The 25,731-nt window shown below is 42.0% G+C and overlaps 3 protein-coding genes across 8 annotated transcripts in view; 2 read left to right on the top strand and 1 right to left on the bottom strand.

Moving 5' to 3' along the window:
• LOC109482564 (serine/threonine-protein phosphatase 2A 56 kDa regulatory subunit delta isoform-like) overlaps window positions 1–18,063 on the top strand; it is a 26,939-nt gene extending 8,876 nt beyond the window's left edge. For 2 of the 6 annotated variants that reach the window (XM_019785322.1, XM_019785320.1), the window contains exons 4-16: window positions 5,215–5,414; window positions 5,908–6,018; window positions 6,847–6,939; window positions 7,799–7,929; window positions 9,178–9,237; window positions 11,481–11,643; window positions 11,928–11,978; window positions 12,939–13,058; window positions 13,465–13,592; window positions 13,748–13,849; window positions 14,237–14,309; window positions 15,349–15,474; window positions 16,685–18,063. In XM_019785322.1, coding sequence (XP_019640881.1) covers window positions 5,215–5,414; window positions 5,908–6,018; window positions 6,847–6,939; window positions 7,799–7,929; window positions 9,178–9,237; window positions 11,481–11,643; window positions 11,928–11,978; window positions 12,939–13,058; window positions 13,465–13,592; window positions 13,748–13,849; window positions 14,237–14,309; window positions 15,349–15,474; window positions 16,685–16,828 — 1,502 coding nt within the window. In that variant the 3' untranslated portion in view covers window positions 16,829–18,063. Of the gene's footprint in view, window positions 1–2,544; window positions 2,714–5,214; window positions 5,415–5,907; window positions 6,019–6,846; window positions 6,940–7,798; window positions 7,930–9,177; window positions 9,238–11,480; window positions 11,644–11,927; window positions 11,979–12,938; window positions 13,059–13,464; window positions 13,593–13,747; window positions 13,850–14,236; window positions 14,310–15,348; window positions 15,475–16,101; window positions 16,133–16,684 lie in introns of those variants that run through there. The other 4 variants (XM_019785323.1, XM_019785325.1, XM_019785326.1 and 1 more) reach the window with 4 other exon arrangements.
• Window positions 18,064–20,450: 2,387 nt separating this feature from the next.
• LOC109482444 lies at window positions 20,451–21,558 on the bottom strand. The gene has a single exon (XM_019785150.1). The coding sequence runs from the start codon at window positions 21,108–21,110 to the stop codon at window positions 20,451–20,453; it is 660 nt and encodes a 219-aa protein (XP_019640709.1). The 5' UTR covers window positions 21,111–21,558.
• Window positions 21,559–22,139: 581 nt separating this feature from the next.
• LOC109482678 lies at window positions 22,140–24,220 on the top strand. Its single transcript, XM_019785504.1, has one exon. The coding sequence runs from the start codon at window positions 22,423–22,425 to the stop codon at window positions 23,359–23,361; it is 939 nt and encodes a 312-aa protein (XP_019641063.1). The 5' UTR covers window positions 22,140–22,422; the 3' UTR covers window positions 23,362–24,220.
• The last annotated feature ends 1,511 nt before the right edge of the window (window positions 24,221–25,731 follow it).

The following is a 25,731-nucleotide window of genomic DNA, read 5'->3' as shown; positions in this document are numbered from 1 at the left end:
CGAACTGACTAGTCGTTGAAAATTCGGAGGTATGTACCTTAGGATTTAATAGTCACTGATTGAAAGAATTATCTTACTGAACTTGTACTATACGTGACTGATGAATCTCTTCAACGATACAATATATCTGTTCTCTACATTATGCGATTTATATTACCAACTTCTACCGAGCTTTTAGGTTGCAAAATAACTAGTTAAACAGAATGTTTGTTTTGACATTCGGTATTCATACCAAGAACGTACTCTCACAAGAGGATCTCAAAGCAAAGATGGCATTGATTTCAGCATTGATTCAATGTTTTGGTCCTTTGCTAAGAACTGCAAAATTTTCAGGCAAATCTTTTGTGATATTGTATTGGTACTCGGTCTCCACACTGGTACACATCGTTATTTCACCAATATTGTCACCTTTACGTTGACTTACATATTCGTAGTAAGTCTTGCTGTATTTCCAGACATCTTATTGCCCCAGAGGTTCTGAAAAACGATGTTTGTATTATGTCGTTCTGGGAACTTGTCACCTGAAATCATGCCAAGTAGTTCAGTGAAATACTGAATGTGAAATTTTTCACAGTCAGATTCAGAAGCAAAGCTAATATGACCTTTTGGCTACCATTTATTTATTCACAACTTGTCACCATGAATTCATTAGCAGGGCTCAAAATACTTCGTAAATTGTTTCTTGCAATATTGCAAATGCATCTGGCAGTGAAGAAAGAAGATTTGGGTTTTGCAGAGAATTCTAATTCTGTGTTTAGTAAACTTGCAGAAAATGTTTTGAAGAGCTGCCAGACATTCACATAAAACAAACTGTTCCAGCTTTCTTTTTGAGTGTTTTAAAGGTCATCACTGATGAAAGTTTTATCCACTGTTCCATCCCACAGGAGTTGTTCCAGTACAGACTGAGCTAATAGGTGGAAGGTTATTGCTAGGCTTAGTAAGTAATAGGCCCTGGAGAGCAGGGTTAGCCATGGAGATGTTATCTGATGTATTAAGTAGGTCACATATTGGGAATGTGAATACATACTAGGATAGGGAAGGTAAACTTTTACAGTTATTGATTTATGGGACTTTTCTTCTGGCAATAAATCATTTTAGTAATACAAAGTATTTAAATTTCAAAGAAGAGCTTAACATTTGGCACTCAGCCTTTCTCTAAGGTGTCTAACAAGGAATAAGACTCGTTTATTGTTTTGACCTTTGACCCCACAAAATGGCTGACACCTCATCAGTAGTATTGTGTTTGTAGAACAAGGAGCTTTAACAACGAAGAATACAGTATCTGCTACCACGGAAGCCTAACTACATTCTTGAAAAAATTGTATTCATGGCTTGCTGTTACCTCGATGCAAGTACATTTTGTAGATGTTTAAGAGATGACAGAGAGGAAACAGTGACATATGCAGAGGCACTGTCTAGACATTGGGACACTCTGCGTACAGATTACGCTGGGTAAAATGGACACTCTGCATGGATGATCCTTGACTGCACTCAAGGCAGTTGCCGGGAGATTGGAAGCGAGCCTGAAAGTCTGTATAAATCATTTCTCACTGACGTCAACGGGCTGGTTACAACGTCTATTTCGGGAACAGCCAATATACAGTTACTTGTGCTGATGGTTCCATAGTAATGGAAAGATAATCATTGAGGAAGGTCACGTTACCAACTTGCATTTTCATGTACATAAGAAGGGGAAAACGGCACGTGTCAGTTCCTAGTCTTAACCACATGCAGTCTGGTAAAAAAAGCAAAACTGCAAAAAATTTATTGCTGTAATTATCTTATTTGAATTGATAATGCAAATAAGGTTCTGATTAGCATAATCATTGTCCGTTAACATGCCTCTTTCATTCCAAATAAGAAAGTAAAAATCCTTTACCAAACAGTCATTGTGGCAATTATGTTAATCAGGATGTCATTTGCATAATTGATATTGTTTACTGTTTTGCTGTCCTTAATTACATATGTCAGATGTAGGGAATACCCTGGTCATGCCGAGGTGAAGATCAACATTTTTCAGAACCAATATTTCTAGCAAAGCAGAGAGTGAGGAAATTAGTATGCCGGGTCATGCCTGCATAGGGAAGACTTTAATTCTCTTATAAGTGTAAGGTGTTACATGAAAGAGCAGTTACGCAAGTCGCTAGTGAATCTTGGTGAATGAGAAGCGTTAAGGATGAGATAAGCTTACCATGGTTCCTTTCAGAATTGATTCTAAATCTCAACCAAAAATGTAGCCTTTTATTCATGAATGCCAGAACAGCTTGAAAAGGAGATTACCAAAATCTTGATTGATTCAAAGAGATGAAATGTCAACTGAGGAAGCGCTGCCCCCTTCCCAACACCTGCTGTACCATTCCAGCGTGTATTATTCCCTCTCTGCCCCACGCTGCATGGAGTTATTAAAATTTGCCGTGCACTGGCTGGTCCCCCTGGGAATTGTCTCCCATATATGGCATTAGTGGATGAGGTAAGACCTCCCTGGCGGAACGGCGATGTCATAACATGCCAGCCATTGACGTAAGCAGAGCCCGCCTCGCCTGGAGACCGCTGGGCCGGCTTGTTTCTCACTCAGCCACCATTTTCCTAGCAGCCCCATCAGGAGGTTTTGTAGCCCCTCTCCTGTGAAGGTGCGCCATGCGGGTGAACGGGGGTCCTGTGACAGCACGCCGACCCACCAACGCTGTAGCACCAATGGAAATCATGGTTACCGGTAAGGTTACCGGCAATGCTCATCGGATTATGCTGTCTTCATTCAATTTTCCCTGTTGCTAGAGCCAATTCCATTTTACATCATACCTGGATGTGGGGGATGATGCCCTATTTTTTGCCTGCCTTCCAGTTAAATGAATATGGTGTCAGGTTTTATTCCCTGCATCTGTGTTTTTTGTTTTATTGAGGCTCATCTGTCTGAATGAGAGGAGGTTTTTCCAGCAGTATGGGAATACACACACGTTAGAGGAGGAGGATCAGTTCGTTTTTGTGAATGTGTAGGTACTGAAGCATCAGGAGAAAAATCAATACCTGTGCCATGGATTGCTAGGTACCTTCTGTCCAAACCAAGGTATTCACATAAGCAGGAAATGGAGAGAAACTTTAATCCGACATACTGGTATTATGAAACTGGTGATCATTATACGGCCATTATGCATCCTGTTTAATTGCGTGTGGGAGTTCATATATGTACAAGATGGAAGTGGCCAGAAAATTACACACGTCTCAGGTACATTGCAGAAGGGCTTTTCAATCTTTGTGATATCGTTCTGTCTGTTTCATATGTAGTCCTTGCCTGTACATATGGGGAAGAACGAGAGGTTGAGACATTTTATGTTTTATTTTGAGAAAAACTGCATCTGGTTGTTTTCCATTGTCCAAGACCGAATCCTGTATTGGATACAGACTGCACTACATGACAGTACCTCTTCTAATATTTAACATTGTCTCTGTATAGTCAAGGGGTTTAGGTGGGTTTTCTTATAAGACCAGACTCATGTAATCATCCCTTCCAAACAGAGTCATTTAGATTGGATTAAAATCCTTGGTGTTGTAGAGATGTTGACAGTTATTCTCCCTTCTTTTTCTGAGAAATCCTGTGTAGTTACTAGGAATAGGATGTAGGTTTTACTGCACTGGGGTTTTCTGCGTAATGCAGACATTATCATCATGTTGCATTTTGTCATTTCCAGAGATGCAGAGGATCTGGTTATCCTGAAACCTGATCCTAATGTTTGCCTGGTTCTCATGTAAATTGAGGAATAACCTTTTACCTGTGGTGGACTAGGCAGTAGAAATGAAGTGAGGGCGGAGTGTCCCTGTACCTGTAACCACACCCCCCTATATGTAGCTGAGTGCTGCCATGTGCCGGCAGGCTGTAGTCATGATAAATGGTACAAAGTCATGCAGGCTTTGCCTCATGAATTAATAATCATGTCTTTTGTTATCTCCATTCTCCATCCAAACGGTGCCTCTATGGTTGTACAGAACACTGTAATATTAGTACATGTAAATATTCGGTTCGGCTGGATCTGAAAGGGACTTAAAATCCTCTATGGCTTACATGACAAGTAAGAAAATCGTCCTATGTGAATCCATGTATCTAATGATCTCATTTTCTCATTAGAAGTGGGTAATCCTTCTTTCTCCTGCATTTCTATCAAATTACACTCAGGAGAACTATGAAAGATCTTAGCTACCGTGTACTGATGCAACGAAAGCAGCCTAGATATCACACAGCCAGTGAAATAGCCTCACTTGAAGGTTGAGGAATCGGCATCCACACTTGTTTGATCCTGTGTAAACTGGCTCTGTGCCACAGTCTGTAACATCTGATGACTGGAGCTCTGATCTGTAATGGAACAGGTGACCTTTGAGAAAGTCTCAAAAGCAGTAAATACTACTTACCTGACCCTTGGTTTGCATGTGTGGATAGTCGATCTTGTCATAGAAATGGGCCTCATTACTAATGGTTAGATAGCAAGGAGACTGGATAAATATTGGCTTGGGGTTGATACCAACTGGCACAGCTAAAATACAAATGAACCTTAAATTCTACTGGATCAGCATATGCAGAGATCACTCCTGGATTACAGCATAGTCGTTGTTCGCTTAAGATTGTAATCTTTAGTTACCTGTGATAATGGTTACCATAGTCTTGTTTGTATGTGAAACATGGTACAATATCAACTGGAATTTTGCCATTGATTCTTTGTGGTTTTACAATAGTTACAGCAGAGCGTGTAAATGTCAGAAAAAATAAAGGACATGATGTACATTTATTTTTGCTGGCATAGCCTTTATCTAGCCTGACTAAATCATGGTCCTGGCAGCTTTCTGATTGGTCCTGTAGTCACTTGATAGAACACTGTACCTTCAAACTGTATAGTGTAATCCAGGGGAATCGTGCCCTCCTAATATGGGTAATGTTATCAACTGACATTCAATTATTCCAGACATGGTTGCCAAGGGCTCCAATAGAAACTGTTCTGTTTTTTTCTGTTTCACACAAGTTTCCATGGTGATTCTTTTGATTTGCTCCCATGGGTGTTTATTTTTGTTTCATTTTATTAAACGATTACCCTGCATGAGTTCCACTTACAGGCTCTGGACAGCTTGAGATTTTTTTTATGTCCCATATGTTTTTTGTTCAATTGGCTCCCCGATTTGAGTCCCTCAGACTGGCCTCTGATAACACGTGTATTTCTGCCTGATGTGTAGATGCGAGACCAGAGGAGCGGGAGGACCTGTTTGTGCAGAAGCTGAGACAGTGCTGCGTCGTGTTCGACTTCGTGAACGACCCCCTGAGCGACCTGAAATGGAAGGAGGTGAAGAGAGCGGCGCTGAACGAGATGGTGGAGTACGTGACCCACAACAGGGGCGTCATCACAGAGGCCGTGTATCCAGAGGCAGTCAATATGGTAATCTTTACTTCGGTAGTTTGCCTGTGGGCTGCATAGATGGTGTATGTTAATGGTGGCCTGTAGCATTGTATGTTTGAACTTCAAAAGGTCTTCAGGCAGTGCTCTTATTTGTCTGTACACAATATATTGATATATGCACATCAAGGAGAGTCATGATTAGTGGAGAATTGTATTAAATACAAACTATTAATTTTAGTGTATGTCCAGTATGGTTTTCTTTGTTGTAGCCCCAGGTACACATGATATTTTTCTCAATATCTGGTATGTTATACCTTTATCATTGTTCAATTGTTATCTGACGGTAAGATGTTATTAACCTTCTCCTTAGTAAAGTATCTTTTGCCACCAAATTTGTATTGGTTATGAGGTTTGGCAGCAGGGAGAAGGATAAAGCTCTCTAAATGGATACCTGAGGAAAGGAGTTCTTGCCTGTATTGTTGTAGGAATATTCTTTGTTACCTGATAACCCTCTTTGTGATTCTCCCTGCAGTTCTCAATAAACGTGTTCCGTACGCTGCCGCCTACATCCAACCCTAACGGAGCAGAGTTTGACCCAGAGGAAGATGAACCCACACTAGAAGCTGCGTGGCCACATTTACAGGTCAGGACAACACCAGGAAAACTGTTTCTACCCATCAGTACATCTCCTGATAAGGAAGAGTTATAGCATGCTTGTTTTAGTTTGGTAATGCCAAAATTTAGACTAATGTTTCCCTTGCATGAGGAAATTCACACTGTATTTCAAGGCCCCTTTAACTGTGTATGCAGCCCGGCGAGCCATATTATTCACATTGATGGGGAAACGACAGTATTCTATGTATTGTTTTTGGCACAGTTTAAAACCAGTTTATGTAAGAGCCATGACTTACACTACAGTACACTCAAAAACTAAATAATTTTTCCAATACAGACAGGAGATAGCAGTAATGTTGATGTGGGTTGAGGAAGATGTCCAGGCAATGCTCACAGCAAATGCATACTCAAGTCCTGATCATGATAAATTGTATGGTTCTGTGTAGTGAAGCTGAATGTCAGTCTTTACCCTGTACCTGTTCAAACTGTCAGGAGGTAGGAAGGCATCACCACACTGGAGTGTTTTTAACTGTGACAAATTGGAAAATGCATGATTCAGTCATGAGGCTGTTCAATCAAACAGGCATGTGATGCTGTACTGCTAACCACCTTTGTGTACCCCTGGCACGGATCAGACAATTGGCATAGAGACAGGGAAAGGTCAGTGGAGGACATGTGAGGAAGACTTATATACATGCGCCCAGACGTCCCCATGTGTCTTTATCATCAGTTTGCCGCGAGGGGTGGCTTTGCGCCATCGTTTGACGCGCAGGTTTGACGTCAGTGTGCCCACGAGGTGTCACCTGGCATCTGCACGGAGGATTTAAGGATAATTCTGTCATTTCTTTTGTTTCAGATTGTTTATGAGTTCTTCCTGAGGTTCTTGGAGTCTCCTGACTTCCAGCCAAACACAGCCAAGAAGTACATAGACCAGAAGTTTGTTTTACAGGTGGGTGAGATTTGGGCAAGGATGGTACAGAGCAATTTTAGTTTTAGCATTTCCTGAGTTCTGTAACTGGTTACCTTCATACCTGCCATCATGTAATGTTCTACCTTGTGAAAAAATTTGACATAGACTACACAGTCACCGGTTATGATGCTCATGCATTTAATTTACAGCAGACTTTGACGCAAGTTCCCATTTGTATACTGATATATAACTCCTTTCAGTCACATCTGTATCGGCACAGATGTTAAAATGGGGGCACGTGATATCAGTTGTTAGCTGAGGAGAAATGTATAAATGTACAATGACCTGATTCTGACTGGATGGTATTCATTGATAACGAGGCTGGAGTGAGTGACATCATGGCTCCTTTATGACCCATGTTTGTGGTTTCCGGGGCCGGCGGCTCTAACCACCAGCAGGTTACTAATTAGCAAGGGAGCCATCCATGTTTACTCCTCCTGCTCATGTGAAAATGATGAGAAGAAGTAAATGATGGACAAGCACATTTCATTCATAAATACCCCAATATTGAGACAAGGACTTTTGAAAGAAATAAGCATTTTAAAATTGTTACCACGATCAAGCTTTCTCCATCTAGAAAACTTTAAATAAAAACACTTCTCTCCTTAAATCACAAAACCCACTTGTCATTAAAATCTAAGACTATTCATTAGGCACTGCTTCCGAAAAGAGAAGTTACAACCCTCATAATGTGTGTAGAAACATCAGATAGATCTATAGACTGGACATTTTCTTTACATACTGTGTGTTATCTTGCAGTTAGCCGTCAGGCATGAGTTCGCATGTAAATAAGTTGCTAATATTTTATTTTTAAAAATTTCCTTCTCTCCCCTCCCAGCTGTTGGACCTGTTCGACAGTGAAGACCCCAGGGAGCGGGATTTCTTGAAAACGACGCTGCATCGCATCTATGGCAAATTCCTCGGGCTCAGGGCTTACATCAGAAAACAGATCAATAACATATTTTATAGGTAATTGAATTTGTCCCTTGATTTAGTGCCGCCCTGGGGCGGGTGTGCTGGAGGTTAGTATCCTGCCTCTGGGCCACTCATAAATTCTACTCAGGGATCACTGTCAGACCATTATTATGGGTTTTGAATTTTTTTCCTGGTCAGTGCTTGGACATTCTTTTCTTCTGTGTACCTTCACTGGTGCATACAACATTCAGAATTTTCTGATGGAAAAAGGTTTTATAAAATGTGTATCAAATAACTAACTATTAAAAAAACTGAAGCAGTTATTTTTTTGGTACTCATTTTAACAATCAGTTCAGCAGGCAAAATTCTACACACTCACTGAAATTGACAGAAGGCTGGTGCAGGTTAGGTGTAGGTAACAATCAGTTACAAATCGGTAACAAGCAAAAACATGCATACACGTATATACCCAGTATCTAGACAAGTGCAGGTTAGGTGCAGGAAGACAATCAGAATACCTGCGCTGCCTCACCTGCCTATACAGGATACATGTACTTGCACTAACCTGTACAGGCAGGTGGTATTTCGAGTCCAGTTGGTAATTACAGGAACTATTCAGGCTTATTGCAAAATGGCCCTAGTCGTGACTCGTGACTGACACAAACGCCAAATTGCCCCTTGTTGCATAGTTACAACAAGGAAGCACAAGAAATGGACTAAAAATAGAATCAAATTTCAAACATGACATTTGGTGTCGTGCTAGCAGCAGGAACAAACACCACAATGCTTCACTTTCTGCTGCTTTTATATTTCTCATACTACAATTACAGTGATCCCTGTGGGAAATACTTAATACCACAGGAAATGTCCTTAACTGGCTTAGGGGATAATTGCCATGTCTGTGACTTGGCATGTTGTTTAATGTAATAATAGTTCCCAGTGATTTTTCCAACCTCTATTCTTAAAATTGTATTCAAGGAATAAGAAGAACACAGTTTTAGGATATCATTACCAAACTTCTTATATTCTGTGTTGATTGAAACCTCTGGCCGTCCCTGCATATTTTGATGTTTTATTTCCATATTTGTCCTGCCCATGAACAGCTTCCAACTACAAAGCTTAACTTGTAGAAGTACTTGACATAAATATACTAGTGGTACAGCTGTGGGTCCTTTATGTTGGGTTAAAAAAATCAATTTCATCCTAAAGACACAAGTGTGTCTATTGTGTGTATCTGACAGAGGTAGAATTCCAGTCACGTAGCTTCCCCCTAAGCCAATGTCGACTTCTTTTGTTTTGCAGGTTTATATATGAAACAGAACACCACAACGGCATAGCAGAACTTCTAGAGGTCTTGGGAAGGTGAGCTCTTGTCTTAATCCTTTTAAACCTGCATCTTAGCCCTCCTTTCAACAAACCTGTGTGGAAGGATCGAGTTGCCCATGAAAATAGCAAAGTGACTGGTGAACTCTCACACAGCCACAGAGAGGATCAGTGTAAAAGTGAAGATATTACTAGGTACTGTAACCTCATTTAAGTTGATGTCTGACAGTCACCCTGAAAATCAATATTTTGCAGCTGAAACAATAGCAGTAACATGATAGAAGGCTGAACATATGGTCCGGGCATGATGAGTTAGTGGCAAGAAGTCACCACAAAAACTGTGAATGTGAAAACACGGCAAAGATCTCAAGATTTACAGTACGCAGATAGTAGTTGCTCGTATTTTTGGAATGTTAACATTTGTATTGTAAACAGTTGGACATAGTGTGTTGTAGTGTTGTGCTAATAGTCATGAGATGAAAGTAGCCACAGCAAAGCACACACTGATAATGGGCAGACCCGTGTAACCATGTTTTGTCTAAGTTGACACACTGTTGTATCCCTAACGTCTCTGTGTATATACCCAACGTTCACGGTAGAAGGCCAATGTTAACAGTGCAACAAATAGCTAATGTTCTAGGCTGAACCTCCTGATTTATGTTGGTTTGTCTAATGGCAGGGATCACGGCTCCTGTTTGGTTTGAACTTGACAGCAGTGATTGTGTTGGTCACGTTTCCCACAGACAAATGTACAAATGTCTAATGATATGCCAGTTTCTTTAGTAAGTTTGAATGGGAGTGATAGGCAGTAGGGTCAGTAGTCCTCTTGAGTGGGTGCCAGAGGGTTGTCAGCTGCCACCAGCAGAGAGACATGCCCTGCAGCAGTAGTCTTCAGACATTAAAGTCTGTGTGCCAGTCTAGTATTTACATCATCAACATCCTCAGCAGAAGATAACAGGTGTGTGTATCAACACCTGGTGTCGTCTTTTTCCCCTGAATGACTTATTGGTGCAGTAAAGATTACTTCACCTTATTAGGCAAGTTAATGAAAAAATGGATTACATTAGTTCTGCTTCACCCTATCCTAAGGCTAGAAGACAGTTACTGAGTACTATCAGCATCTAAGTTGTTTTTAATGCCAAAATTTTAGTACAGTAACTGTACTAGCTGGTTATCATGTATGGAAACAGTTACTGTCAAATTAGAAAATACGTCTTTGCTGTTTTTATATTTGCTTGGAGAGTTTCGTGGATGACCTTTTGGTCATGGCCATGGGAGAATTGGGGCGGAAATTTCAGTACTGTGTGTACATTAAATTACACACGTTATTCCTCACAAGACGGACTTCTGATAAACTATGGCGTAAGAAATGTGATCTTGTCAGATTTGTAGTCCATGATGTTTGTTGGCACTGGTAGCTTGTTATAATATTACAAATTGGGTAATATTTTGGAGTCCCGGTGAGACAGAATTTACGATATACCGTGTGTCTGAGTTGTTAGAAGCAGTTCTATTGTTCCTGTGGAGTGTGGTGCTGCCAGGTGATGCACCGTGCATCTGTCACCACCTCTACCTGGGGGTGTTTTCTCCTGGTCCTTTGTGTGATGCCCATGGGTATTGATGTGGTCGTTGTGTATTGTGGCGATGATTAGCGACCATTGATGATGTAGCTGTCAGTTAGGAGCCCACAGCTTGTAGATGACAATCATGATTGTACCAGAAGTGCTGCGAGAAGCTCCTTGGTGACAGTACAGTTTGTCTCTACGTCCGCTCCATGTAACAATGCAGGTGATTAAGGGAAGGCTCAATGGAACCCTTCTTGGTGCACAGTTCACATGTGATGGTGGGAATTCCTTGATGTGACACAGACGTAACAATAGTTAGTTTGCATGAAAAGGAAGCAAACGATACATTGATAAAAGCCCATACATGAACGGGTTGAACTTGAACATATGACCTGGTGGGTCTATACGTTGTCCATCTTATGCAGTATAGATGCCAATCTGACCAGAAAAAAAAAAAGCAAATGCATACATTATTATGCATATATCATCACAGTGATACCTATTAGTTGTTATCTAAGTACATTAGGATCTGCTAAGCATTGCACATCTGGCAATATTTCTATTTTCCTATAAGCTGATGGTGTTCCTGTTCTTTAGCAGTCAGTGGTGGTAGACAGCAGATATCATCAAAAATGTCTGACTCTACCTCTGATCTGTTTGATCCAGTTGTTTGATGTATTTTATGTAATGCTGTTTTCCTGTCCCGTCCTTCTGCAGTATAATCAATGGGTTTGCGCTGCCGCTGAAGGAGGAACATAAGGTGTTCCTACTGAAGGTCCTGCTGCCCCTCCACAAGGTCAAGTCTCTCAGTGTGTACCATCCGCAGCTGGCCTACTGTGTAGTCCAGTTCCTAGAGAAGGATGCTAGTCTTACAGAACCAGTGAGTACTCCACACTTCATCCCCTCTTGGTTTCTTTCCCCAACCCATTTGTTTTATTTCTTTGTTATGATTCATTACTCCAGTTGTTTGGCATGTATTGTTTGTGAAAAGTATATACATTTTGTATTCTGTACTATCCAGCTTATCTTGTTAAGTCGTTTCCAGAGTATCCAGAGTTAAAATAGGTTACGTTGTCCCTGTGGACTTTGAAAGCAAGTCTCATTTGACAGAAAAAAATGTTTAGGTTCAATCTGACAGCTGTACTGGTTGTTATGTTACTACAGGTAATAATGGGGCTGCTAAAGTTCTGGCCAAAGGTCCATAGTCCAAAGGAGGTAAGTAATAGATGAGACAGTAAAGATCTTTGTTCTAGTTTCAAGAAGGTACCTTTTATGCAACCATTTCTGGTCTGCTTTAAGTCACCTTCCAACCCTTAGCAGATTTGATTTATTGATACAATGTACATATAGTTCCGCTACTGTGTACTTTATTATTTTAAAACAAACCTTTAAGCTTCAATTATTTAGTTTAGCCCAGAATGTGCAGTGCACACACAGGTCTATTTTCAATCTCCAAGCAGGTCTTTTGGTGGCTGCAATACAGTATCAATTGGCCAGGCAGCATCCATTTGCCAGGCAGTTACCTTTTGCCATTTGAAAAAGAGATACCAGTACAAAAAAGAAAGCCTGATAAAAATGGTAAAACACATCAAAAATAAGCCAAAGCCTAAACCTCTGCTTGGAGACTGGTCTACATGGAGCACTGGTAATGCTTAATTGATACCATGCTTTTGTTGTGAGAATTAGCTGCTGAATAATGTATGCTGTGCTCTGACGAGAGTTAACTGCTGTAATTTTCAATGTGAGAAAAGTGTTTCAAGAGTGGCAATTTTGGCACATGCACAGCCTCGTGATTGCATTTCAAAGGTTGTGTAAGAACTTTCCTCATGTAATGTGGGGGTGGAAGTACTGATTGTTATGTCTGGAGTTATACATAGATTGTCACGACATTATATAATGCCACATGGTCGATTGAAGGAACTGTATGTTTCACACTGTTTCATGATTTATGTAATAACAAATTGAATCAAGCAAATGGATGAATTCTCTGAAGAGTCAGATGTTTCAGGTATCTCTCGGCAGTAGCTGAGAATAACAATATTATGTTCTCGGTCTTTGAAAGATAATGGGTGCTATCTGAAACATCTGACTCTTGCTTGATTTTTGTATTATGTAATGTATAATGTATGTCAGACCATCATCAACATGTTACATAATCTGTCTTCATCCTTCCAGGTAATGTTCCTAAATGAATTAGAGGAAATCCTAGACGTGATCGAGCCCTCTGAGTTTCAGAAGGTCATGGGCCCCCTCTTCAGACAGCTGGCTCAGTGTGTCTCCAGTCCACATTTCCAGGTCAGTGTAGAAGCTACAATTTCAATATCCCATTGTTTATACAATGCTACATCCGCTTCTGTATTTGTAATACTTAATAATCGTCAGCTAGTTGATGTGTGATGCCACCTATGGCTCAGATGTGATGTTGCAGTCAAGCATATGAATAACTCCATTCAGAGATTTGAAGGTTGAATGTTTCTGAATTTTTGCCAATAGCACATTGAAATCAGTAGGAAACTGACAAAGCACAAAAATGGAAAAGCCTTTTAAAATTTTGAAAATGAAACCCCCAAAATAATTATTAACTATATATTTGACAACCTGTGGAAACTATTATGAATATTTGTCTGTAATGTGTCACACACACACTATTGTACACATTGTTTCTCATGAAGATTTTTTTTTAAATTCTTACACCTTCCAGGTAGCAGAACGGGCGTTGTATTACTGGAATAATGAGTACATAATGAGTTTGATCAGTGACAATGCTCAGGTCATCCTTCCCATCATGTTTCCAGCTCTCTACAAGAACTCCAAAACACACTGGAACAAGTAAGTAGCAACATTTACTCCCAATGTCTCCTAAGGTTTACGTACAGGTTGTAACAAGATCATACGATGAGTATGTGTTTTTAGTGTTGCTTTTTTTTTATTCAGTACTGTGGAAGACAAGAGTGTTTTTGTTGACTGTTGTTGTTCTCCTGCAGGACAATCCATGGCCTGATCTACAATGCTTTAAAGCTGTTTATGGAGATGAACCAGAAGTTGTTTGACGACTGTACCCAACGGTACAAAGCCGAGAGACAAAAGTGAGTCAACTGTACAGTCAACCTTTCTTGGCAAGAAACAATCACTTGTGTGTAGAATAATAATGTTGAAGTAATAATGACTGTTACATATATTTCTCCACTGGACTAAGTACAGGTCATACAACTTAGTGTGAGTATTATGATCTGGTCTGAGGATTCGGCTTTTTCTTGTTTCTTTTCAATACAAAATTGTAGTCACTGTTTATTTATTTAAAGAATTGAAAGATTTAGGAAAAAAGAATGTAATGAAAGGCTTGTCTAAGTGCATAATGTGATTTTCTGTCATAATGGTGCCATTCTTCTACTATTTTCAAAAGTACAGTAATCTATTTTGCAGCTTACTTTTCAAGGTTACCAATTACTAACAATGTTTCTGTGCCTTTACAGAGAAAAAGAAAAGGTTAGGGAAAGAGAAGAGGCTTGGGATAGGATAGAACACATAGCTCAGACCAATCCTATGGTAAGTACTGTAAACCTGGCCACCTCTCTTCCTGTGTGCATTTTAAATGGCTGTCCCTGTCCAGACTTGTCTTTGCTACTTTACAGGTTGAACTGTCTGTCATTAAGGTGAGGTTATTCTTGGCATGGATAAAGGAAATCACAATGCAGGGCTTGAAATACCTCCTGAATATGCAGTTTGGTGCAGGTAAAATTGAAGGTTTGCTAGTACCGCCTGTAAAATGACAAAGAATTGTATTTCAAGCTCTGATATATAAAAAAAAATCAAACGACTGATTGACAGAAAGGTACTTCAGCAGCTTTGTGATTGTTGTGCTTGGAAATAAGCTGGTGGAGGGAAAGGAGCAGCATTTGGCAGAATGTACTTTCAAATCAGAAAATACCATTTCCCATTCCCTCCCTTGTACATGCTGCCCAGCATAGCCTGTTCATGGTTGGCTTTTACACATCAAACAGCATTTGTAAAAACTAATGTACTTCCCTTTCTGTCAATCTGACTCCTGCTGTCATTCTGCATACCTTCCATTGTCCATGTTATCCTGGAGAGGGGTGAGCTAGCCTTCACAGCTGAAGTTCCCATGTTTCCTTGTCAGAAAAAGTCAGCCTGAGCTGAGAATGTGGTGTTAAATAATTGGAGTGTTGCTCCTTTTCCTCCCAAAGAGGCTTAGGTTAGGAAATTGAGTCAGAGCTGACCTCTGGTGTTGTGTTCTGTCTCATTCCCTTGATCGCTTGCCAGACTTCTCTTGCATCGTACTCAAAAATACATTCTGGAAAAAAGATGGTAGTTTTTTAAGGTGTTTTTTGCAGGCATATCTCAAGTCCCTTCCAAACCAATATTGATATTTGCATCAACATGACATTGGCTGTGATTCTTAATGAGCACCTAGAACCAAGATCATCACTTTGCACAGATTATTTCGTTCACATTTTTATTCCTGACACAAAAATTACACTGCAATGAATTTGGTGAAGGCACAGCTAGCCGTGTTGGACGAAGGCAATCCCAGCTAACACCACGCCTGTGTGTTTCTCCCCCACAGTACGGCGGGTATCTTGAAAACTCTAGGCTACCGAATTCCCCTGGCAGCAGCGGGTCCGTTGCCATGGAAACAGACACCTATGATGATGCGGAGCTGTCCTTAGACAAAATGAATGACAGAGGACAGGTGGGCCTCCCTCAAAGTGCTGCCAATTCAGACCATCTCTGTCTTTCTGTGCAGTTTTGACCGCTAGTCGTGAATGTGATGATCAAATTTGGAACAAATTACAATTATAGCCCTCTTCCTGTACTGCATCTGGCAATTGTATCACTCCAGTGTCATTGTAAGACTTATGATACACTTGGTGTAGACAGAGAGGCGAGGTATCTCAGGGGTTTATCCAATAATAGATATCCAAATGCAAGAGTCTTACATTAGGAACAGAGACCAAAATATCAAGCTGACTTACACCAAGTGATTCTCTGTGACGTGTAGAAGGCTTTCCACTCCCCTCTTCCAGGTGACAAGGATTTGTAGATTTTTATCAATACCGTGTGCCATATTTTTGACAATGGTTGAAGCCAGAGAGGTATCATGCCCATTTTAAATGTTGCAATGCTGGCCATTTGATGTATTTTTTACAATTTTGCCTGATTTTCGTGACAGACTGTACATTGGTGTGCTACATCCCTATAATTGGTGTTTCTGTGTGATGTGATGCTACTTTTCTCTCTCCCCCTGCCATCCACCCCGTCCTGTGCACTACCTGTATTGTCACCAACCTTCTTCTGTCTTTTCTGTTTCGATGAACAGAAGAACAATGTTGGGCGTCATCGGTTATCGGGTGAGAGACTTTTCCCCACTTCCTTCCTCTGCGATTTTGATCTGATTTTGCCTCTGATTTCGTTTAGTTTTTACTCCTACTGTTGCTGTCTTGCTCATGACAAATGGCTGCTCTTCAGTCTTGATGTTTCGTCTTGGCTGCCAGCTCTTGCAAGTTTGCGGGACTTTTCAAACAGCAGATCCTGCCAGCCTGGAAGCTTGCCTACTTAGAATTTGCATTTATGTCAGGCTGATAGATTTCCTGACAGTAGAGTTGTTGACTTACATGGCACCGTACATCATGATCTTATATATTTTGTGCAATGAAAATAAGAGTGCTTGAGTTGAAGCTTGTATTAGCACAGATTTCTGCTGTTGCTTGAAAGCATTGGTTTGCAATGTTAACTGTATTGTCAAAAGATGTTTCAAGTATCTGACCACACCAGGCATGATGTATGTAGCATGTGGAAGAGAAGGCGTCATCTTTGATAGATGCATATAGCATAGCTGCTTTGACTCTTTGAGCCTGTCAATTGAACCAGAAGTTCTGACATGTTGTGTGCTTCTCCTCCAGGCTGGAGTCAGTAGGGGTAAAGATTTGAAGAAGATGCTGCCGCGCCGGAAGTCAGAGCTCCCCCATGACTCCCTGACCATGCGAGCTTTGTCTGATCACAAACGTGCCGACGATTACCTCACTACCTCCCCCGAAACCAGCTGAACGCCCAGTCTGTCTGCATGTTATACAGGCTCTTATCCTTCTTGATTATTTTCTTGCATTGTAATTGTCGCAGGTTCCCTCAGAAACATTTCGTACGGTAGCATTCCGCCACTCGTACCACAGTAGTGTGTACTCCTTTGTTGACCGTCACGCACCATAGTTAATACCTAGTCTGGTTTCTGTAGTGGGAACAGGAGTTGTTGGAACAAACCCTGGCCTCTTATGTGTTAGTTTCTGTGCCCTTTATGAGTAATGTTTTTGTCCCTGAAATTTGTCTATGTATGTGTACATATAAGATGTCCGTGGAATAAAAGAACCTAATTTTCTTGCCAGTAACTGTAACCTTATGATTATCATTGCAGTGAGCTTGAGTTCCACTATGTATCTGTTTCATTTACTGTCGTTCAGAGCCAAGCCAGTTCATTTTTTTCAATCACATGATAATAGTCCTGATTAATACTTGTAACCCAAGTGTTGTTATACAATGTGATAACCATTACCTTGAGATATTATTTTCTTCAACCTCTGTCATTGTTTCTAAAATGGTATCAGTCAAAAGTCTGTGATTCTGATTTTCTGTAATGCCTTAGTTTCCCCCATATGGTTTCTGTACAGTGTAGTTTGTATGGCATGCCATGTGGGCTTTTCAAATACAAAAGATTATGGAGAGAGTAGTGGAGCAACAGACTCTTGAGTACAGTGCCACAGTATGTTCTAAAGAGGATATGTAATAGAGACTCTGATAGCCACCATATATTGTACTCCTCCCAGCACTCCCTTCAAGCTAAAGAAAGTATAGCTGCTTATAAGATAGTAGATAAGGGCCAGTGTTTGCCTTTCAGAAGGACTGGTACAAGAATGATGTAGCTCCATGTACATGTACTTAGCTATAGCACATTGACAAGATGTGTGAACACTTTCCTAAGACAATTTATTATCAGTTTTTTTTTGTAAAGAAAGATACAACTGAGGAATAACAACTAGGGCTCTTCTGCTAAAAGTCATGATTGTGTAATGTGTACAAACCTTTGGCCTGGCAATTCTGAAAGGTAGAAAAATATTTTTAAAATGTTTGTATTGATGACACTGCATCTCAAAGGTTTGTATCGATTGAATATTGTATATTGTATGCACAGTAGGTGAGAAGGAGTAGGGAGGAAAAGAAAGCAAATGTTGTTATTCCTCAGGTTTATTTGACATACCCTTTAACAGCTCAGAATGTGAGGAGTGAAAAATTGTAATTAAATTAGAATCTGGAGAAGGGGAACCAATATGGCATGGACCAGTCAATCTGTGCTGGAGAAGAATTAAGTTATAATTGTTCTAAATACTGGATGCTATTTTCTGCCCACAACAAATCCCTGTGCAGTGTAAGGACAGCCCAGCAACTTGTAATGGAGTTGGTAGTTTAGAGCCCTTTTATGTCCTTGTACTTTACAAGGAAAAGCTTCCCTACTAGTTCTACTTGTACATAATGATGAATATTGTTAGAGAAGAAGATAAAGAGAAAAAAATGGCATCTGTATTTTCCCAGGATCCTCTGTAACAATACAGGGGTTAGAGGTTGGAGGTCATTGGAGTAGACCATGTTGCCTTCTCGAATAAAAAAAAGACCTGTACAAACGTATACTTGCATCGAGCTGGATTGTCAACCTGTGGTCCAATGTATTGAATGCTAAAATAGTAACAGAAGACTAAATAAAAAGATGTCTGTATATAGAAGGCTCCACTTCCATTTCAAGTTGTCCACATTTGTGTGTCCACCATCAGTCACTGCTGCCTTTCACTGTGTAAGCTACAACTGAGGTGGTAAAACTCACCACAATGTCCAACTCCAACATGTCATTTTCAAATAACCACACTGCAATAGGGTTTCCACCTACACAATGATATAAACACTTCTCGTACTATGTGTGGTAGCCTACAATACACTAAACATGTATCAGTATGGACAGACCAAGCAGGGCTACAAGTGATTGAGTGAAATACAGACCTGTTCACGTGTCCCATGGCATGCTGGGAGACAAGGTTCTATGGGTAGCTCAGTGGGCAAACAATATTAGTCCGGCAATACAAATCGATGCATGCACACTGTGTCTGTTCTGGTTTATGTTGTCACGATATTGATTGCTACCGGAGCTACCCAAAGATAGTGTCCCACATCTCCCAACATGCAAAATCATTCCTGAGACATCAGGATGGATTGAAACCTTGTCTTGGACAGAACCATGTCTGGGTTCTATGAAGTGTAAATGTCATTTGGCGATTTGCTAGCTCTATTACTAAAGTATAACCTTTCTATACCTATGTTAGTATGTATAACCTTTATTCCTCTAGTCAGGCTTGTCAAAGCTTAATAGCCAACAACTCCAAGTCGGGAGATTGGGAACATCTTACCCCTGTTTATTTATCCAAATGTGCTAACATGTCAGAGTGAGAACTGTGCGTTATCACAGGAGGCTGTGATGACTCTCTTCCATACATGGTGATAGAGAATGCTGAGCTCCTATTGGACTGATTGTCATAGTGATAGAAAAATCATGAGCTTTTGATAATGGTTCTCTCGAATTGGAGGTGAACGGCTACAGGTACTTGAGGCCCATCCAACCCCTGACAGCGAGAGAGTTGAGTTGAAAGCAAATTCCACGCTAAGCAAAGTACAGCAGTAACAAGGACAATGTTATAAAGATGCTCACCTTATGTCATCTGTCTTTTCTTCCTTCCAAGGTCCCTGCGCCATAACCTGTAAACACACATGTTGACCGTCTGGGCACCTGGGCCCCGGCACCACGGCAAGGTGGTCTCCTTTCGCCGGGGGAAATTTAGCATTTTTTCTTTCGCGAGCCAAACGGACCTGAAGAGAATCGTTCTTTGACGAATAGATTGGTTCAACTTAAAAATCCGTTGAGTTTTCGGAGAATAGACGTAATTTTCAATATTCCTCGTGTACATGTTTTGTACGTGGGCGTCATTTTTTCACGTCTACTTATTTTACACGTTATCGTATTTGGAGACACTTAGCAGGTGCCTTAGTCGCGGTTTGAACTACATTACGACACAAGATTCTACATTGTCATAGAGCTACAATTCGTTTTGTCAATGCATATGGGACCCGATCAAAATGTTCTGAAGACCTCCATCACGTGTTACATACTTAGTAGCTAAAAATCCATTTTTAGAAAAGTTGGCATGATGATAATTCTAGTTAGTTAAAAAATTATCTGACCGTAGATCGGACATCAACAGGAGTTTTCTGAACTATGGTAATTCTGTGTCTGTCACCTCTCTCGAGTGTGTCATAGTCGAAACAGAAAAAGTATGTCATAACGAAAATGAAGCGTAGAATGTTCAAAGCAGTTAGTCCGAAAAGGTGCCCCCATGTGCTGTCCGAAGCGGCGTCCTTGTCACCCTCACCTTCGGAGTCAGACAGATGATTATCAGTCCATCTTCCGTCCAAGTTTTAAAAGTCACAAAAGTTCTACGTACAATCGCCAAACCACCTTATCAGTACTGCTCGTGTTTCCGTGATGAAACGTCGCCTGTTAAAGTCGTTACAGTGTCATTGTAATATGATGGAGATGTGATGTCTTAGTCACAATCGTTTAAACAGTGAGTGTCTGCCTTACTGTGGACGTTGCATAAAGAGGTCCTCCACATCCACGATCCAAGGCATCCAGTGGTCGTTTTCCAAGTCAGACAGCTCGTCGTCCATCGCTACACCAACAGCTGTCTCCTCGCTACTGGTCCAGTTGATGATGGCGTGGTGAGCGGCTGCCATCTCTGACGGCGTTCCCTGGCGCAGGGTCTGGAACAGCGCTACCAAGTGGTGGAAGTGGACTTCGTCACCAGGTCGGTAGGTGTCGTCCTCCCAGTGGTCCTCCACAAGAAAGCAGACGGGGTCGTCGTCCAGCGTCCCCCAGATGTCAGCGCTCAGGAGGAGGAAGTCGAAGCGGTGCCACTCGACGACTCGCCACCCCTGTCCCCACCGTGCGAGGCGTACGGTACTGGTTACGCCAGTACGGCGACCACAGGTGTCACAGATGGGGCCCTGAGGAGGCAGCTGTGCCAGGTACCCTGCTCCAGCTACCTCCCAGGTGGTCTCGATGTCGTCGTGAGGCCGCCCGCAGTCTTCACAGAAGCGGACGTGGTCGGGGAGCTCCTGCCTGATGGGACGACCGGCGTTCCGCATCCAGGCGGGACCGAAGACCCGGAAAGGTTTCATGACTTCCCAGGCGCACTGCTCCGCTGAAGGCGAATGCAAAGTCGGCGAGAAAGGACTCATGTCTGGATCCTTGCAATGAAGTGAATGTCGTTCTCAGTGTTTCAGAATGCGATTCGAACTCGGAGAGAAAAGGTAGACCCTTCCTCCACGGTGTCAAAGTCACAAGTGCGAGATTTGAAAGTTAACGGTCGATACGTTCGAAACAGACATTCCATCACTGGAAGAGAAGGGGTGTTTTAAAATTTGTACCCGGAGTTATCAAATAACAAGGACGTATGGATAACTAAAACGCTTGAAACGATGTTGATTCTGATGAAATCTGCATCTTTGACTCTTCCGTTACATCATATGAAAGAAATTAGAGAAAAATAACAGAGATAAAACACCTGTCCCTACCTGCTGAAAGCATGGTATGATTTTCGAACACCTTGTTGCCATGGAGTTGTCCTGGAGAATTTGGAATCGTATTGACGTTGACATCAACAGAACATCATGAGTTTGAACTGAGATGACCCCGTTCTATCAAGTAGGAAGGGGAGGGGGGAATGCATTATATTATATTTTGGACTTCATAAAGTTATGTCAGGCTGTACCACTAAAAGGCCAAGAATGGAAAATAAAAACAAAGGCCTTGATAGGGATCATCGCCTTAGGTACTAGCAGTAAACTAGCTCATTCTGTTCGTTTCGGTGTCAAGAAGACGCCTGACCCTCAATCATAGCTTTTCAGCGGCCTTCGACGGCGAAACATCTTGGTGGTGAAATACCCTGATACATTTGTACCAGGGTAGCAGTTCACTCGCTGCCCTTAACAAAGATTGACACAAGGTAGTTATAAGAAACACGATGATCGACCACCCAATCTACGAGACAGTCCGGACATATCATGAGTTTCGTATGAGTTTCGAAAGGAAAACGACATGTGTAACGTTACGTAATCAACATTCTCCACAGGGAATAGGTCACACGTATCAGGTCTGTAATTTGCATACTAGATTAGCAACTTTTCGTCGCTTGATTAGTTGATTTGCTCTTTTGACTCGTGAACATAACAATGACGAGCCTAACTGTTGATATGTATCAACGAAACTGTGATTCTAGTGCCGCACAATAGTTTTAAAAGCAGAATCAAAGACAGACAAAGCTGGACAAAATGAACCAGCTATTTGTAAGCAATGATACACCTGTCCGATCAACCGGCCGGACTACCTGTATGAAATGTGCCTCTCCTTTGTTCTTAGCACTAGTGACACCCATGTAGAGACACTTTATCACAGTAGTCAGCAGATGGGTAAGAACAGGTTTGTCCAGTCACGGTACCTGCACTGACGTGGCATTCCCGCGCTCTCAGCTCACTGCAGTTAAGGAGCAAGATGGAAGGCAACAACCTCACGTACCCAGGCTCTCGAGCCGAATGGATTTTGAGGCGTGCGAAGGAGTTTGATGCGGCATCTCGTAACTTCCACTGCGTGGAGTGCGGGAAGCCCGCCAAATGGGTGTGCCTGGACGCGGCGTGCGTCGGCTACAACCAGAGCAAGGCACTGGGCCTCTGCGACTTGTGCGACGCCCGCTTCCACATCGGCAGCAGCCCCGTCATGCAGAGCCACCGTCGGCTGGCGCCGGTGTTGTACGTCTCCCTGCTGCTGTTACACCGGTACCGAACGTTCCTCCCGGACACTGCTCCAGTCAGGCACGGCGAGAAGAGGTCGCACTCGCCCGGCGAAAACGACGTCAGTTCATCCAAACGTCTGTGTCCTCCACAGGCCAGGACGACCGATATGCAACCAATGACTGAAGCAGCGACATTCTCTTCCAGTGGCTATTCCTCTCCGGCCACAGAGATGCCACAGCAGTACTCTCCGACCGAGTCCAATGGGTCCAGTGGGTCCACCGAGGCGGGCCCGGTGCGACGCCGGAAGGGCGACAGCTCCGGTGGGATAGAGTACAGAGCGACTTTCGGTAACAACCTCCATCCCATTCACGCCAGGTACGCCCGTATTCTGCAGCACCTGCGAGAAGACAGCACACTCACCATGACAGATGCCTTCCGCCGGGAGAGCTTCGCCAAGCTGACGGTGAAGAACTACCTGGGCATCGCAGAGCTGAAGTTGGCGGCCCCTGATGAGTTCGAGGCCGTCCTGGAGGCGTACAAGAGTCGCGGGAAAACCATGATCACCGTGTCCGGTCTGGAGCGGGAGTGTCGCCAGGCTTTGGCAAGACGGAGCCATGACATCGCGCAGATGCGCAGACTCGGACAGCTTCTACCATTCTTCGACATTACCTATCAATCTGGCATAGGTTCCGATGTGTAGGACTGGATTTTGTGTGTTGCCTAACTTTAGGGCAGTTCATATTCATGAGGACATACATGTGCATATGTATTTTTGTGAATAGGTCTGACCAAACACTAGACCATTAACTATATAACCGGCTAAGTCCCCTTGGTCAATTTTTTCCACGACAAGGAGTCTGCAAGAAGTAACCACTAAACCTGTACAATATATGCAGACTGAAACGCAATTTTGACACGTCTGTTGTATGAAGCTATGATAAGTAGCACGGCGCTGATGAGTATTTCCATACCCCGGAGGGCACGGGACGACCGGGCTGTTTTAAGTGCGTGTCTGTTTGTAAACTAAAGCTGTAAAGAAATTGGGTACTTAATTAAAAGTATATATGACACATGATCCGGGTGATGGTGAGTGGGGAGTCGAAATACTGTAACATGGTGCAGCTGATGGCTGTCGAATGAAGTTTAAAAATGATTTTCAGTGGCAGTACAGTCAAACTGTATATAGAACTAATCTGTCCAGTACTATACTTACGTTGGCTCACACTGCTTCCATTGTTACGTTGTTCTTTCCTTCGACATGTAATGTTACTTAGCGATCAGAAATTGTAACCAATTATCATGTCACGGAACTCCATGTCTTTTTTTTTCAAGTTACTTTGAATCCTACCTGGTTAAGAGTTCGATGGTACTGAAACTATAATTATAGTGTCCAGATTAGCCTAGTTTGCGTAACACAAGCTTGGCAGCATCGTAGTGCACGTTACACATGTGTACCGGGCGTCCTTTGCGTCTTGCTTGTCACATGTATGAAGTTTTCCATGTAGCTGTAGAGTATTTAATGTTGTTTCACAGCGAATGAATTTAACTTTTGAGCTAGAGAAGAGGGCGGGGCAATGTGGAATTTGAACAGCGATAGCCCCCAGCGACAACCCTTATTAACTTCCAGCAAGACACCGCGAGTAGACAACTCTCTGTTCACCGTGATTCCGAGCATATGGACACTGTTTAAGAGGCAATTGGTGTGATGGATTATATAGGCCTTTCATGCCATAGATATTCTTTCTTTCTCTCTCTCTCTCTCTCTGTCTCACTCACTCTCTCTCCCATTCTCTCTCTCTCATTAAACAACGCAGATGTTTCAGCGAATATCTCGGATCTGCATTCCATCAGGGTTGCATTCAGCTCAGAGCATTACTGCCAGGAAAATAACGTTGAAAGCCATCTGTCGGAAGCGCTTTGCTATTCACGTGTTCTAAACTACAAACAAGGCTGTTTGACCACCGTGATACACATTAGGCTATAACCATAAGCTGCAAGTATGATAGTGCATTTATTCCCAAAGGAATATGTCAGAAATCCTATTATAATAGCTTAAAGTGGAAAATGAGGCACATTGGGTTGACCAATCTCCAAGCAGATGTAGGGTCCGGCTCAATGTTGTACACGTGTTGCGTTCCACATGGGACCGTCAGTGACCAGTAAACCTGTACAATACATGAAAAGCAATTTTTGACACGTATGTTGTATGGATACGTACAAAGTTATGATAAGTAGCACGACGCAGGGTAGTATTGCCACAGCCCCGGAGGGCACGCGGGAGAACCGGACATAAGCACTGATGATGGTGACAGCTTCTCATACGTTTCTTCATGGAGTTAGAAGTCTCCCTTCGTTCTAACTCCATGGTTTCTTTTTGTTAACAGTAGCTGTAAAGATATTGGGTAACATTATAGCAAATCCGCTGATGTCTGTCGAATGAAGTCATTTTCAGTGCCAGTACCATACATCAAACTGCATATGTTGCTGTCCAGTAGTTTTGTTGCCCCACACCACTTCCACTGCTGTGCTGGCTATTTCCTACGACATGTAACGTTCCTAAGCAATCAGAATTTGTAACCAATTATCATGGAACTCAGCAAATGTTTTGCATACTTTCAATAAAGTTACTGTAAATCCTCAGTGACCTGGTCACAGTAAGGGTCACACTGAAGCTATATATATATATATATATATAATTACAGCGTCCAGATTAACCTAGTTTGCTTAACAAAAGCTAAGCTTGACATAATCGTAAACACGCCACACATATGTACCGGGCCTCCTTTGCGTATTGCTTGTATGTGACATGTACTAGTGTTGTAAGAGGGCGGGGCAATGTGAGGTATGAACAGTGGTAGCCCCCAGCGACGACCCTTAATTTCCAGCAAGACATCGTGTTACACAACGTGCAGACAACTCTCTGTTAAGTGTGATTCATAGCATGTATATCATATATGGGTTAACACTGAGCAATATTGTCTCGGATAGATGATAAACATAGGTTTTCATAATTCATACCATAGATATTATCAGGCTCTCTCTCGCTAAACAATGCAGATGGTTTAACGAA

Source organism: Branchiostoma belcheri, unplaced genomic scaffold (genome assembly GCF_001625305.1).
Source record: "Branchiostoma belcheri isolate BF01 breed outbred unplaced genomic scaffold, Haploidv18h27 scaffold6, whole genome shotgun sequence".
Classification (NCBI taxonomy): Eukaryota; Metazoa; Chordata; class Leptocardii; order Amphioxiformes; family Branchiostomatidae; genus Branchiostoma; species Branchiostoma belcheri.
The sequence above is the reverse complement of the archived record's forward strand: the minus strand, read 5'-3'. Positions and strand labels throughout refer to the sequence as shown.

Bases quoted from the DNA above. Each gene is read 5' to 3' on its own strand.
- LOC109482678 (XM_019785504.1), top strand. From the start codon at position 22,423: ATGGAAGGCAACAACCTCACGTACCCAGGCTCTCGAGCCGAATGGATT.
- LOC109482444 (XM_019785150.1), bottom strand. From the start codon at position 21,110: ATGAGTCCTTTCTCGCCGACTTTGCATTCGCCTTCAGCGGAGCAGTGC.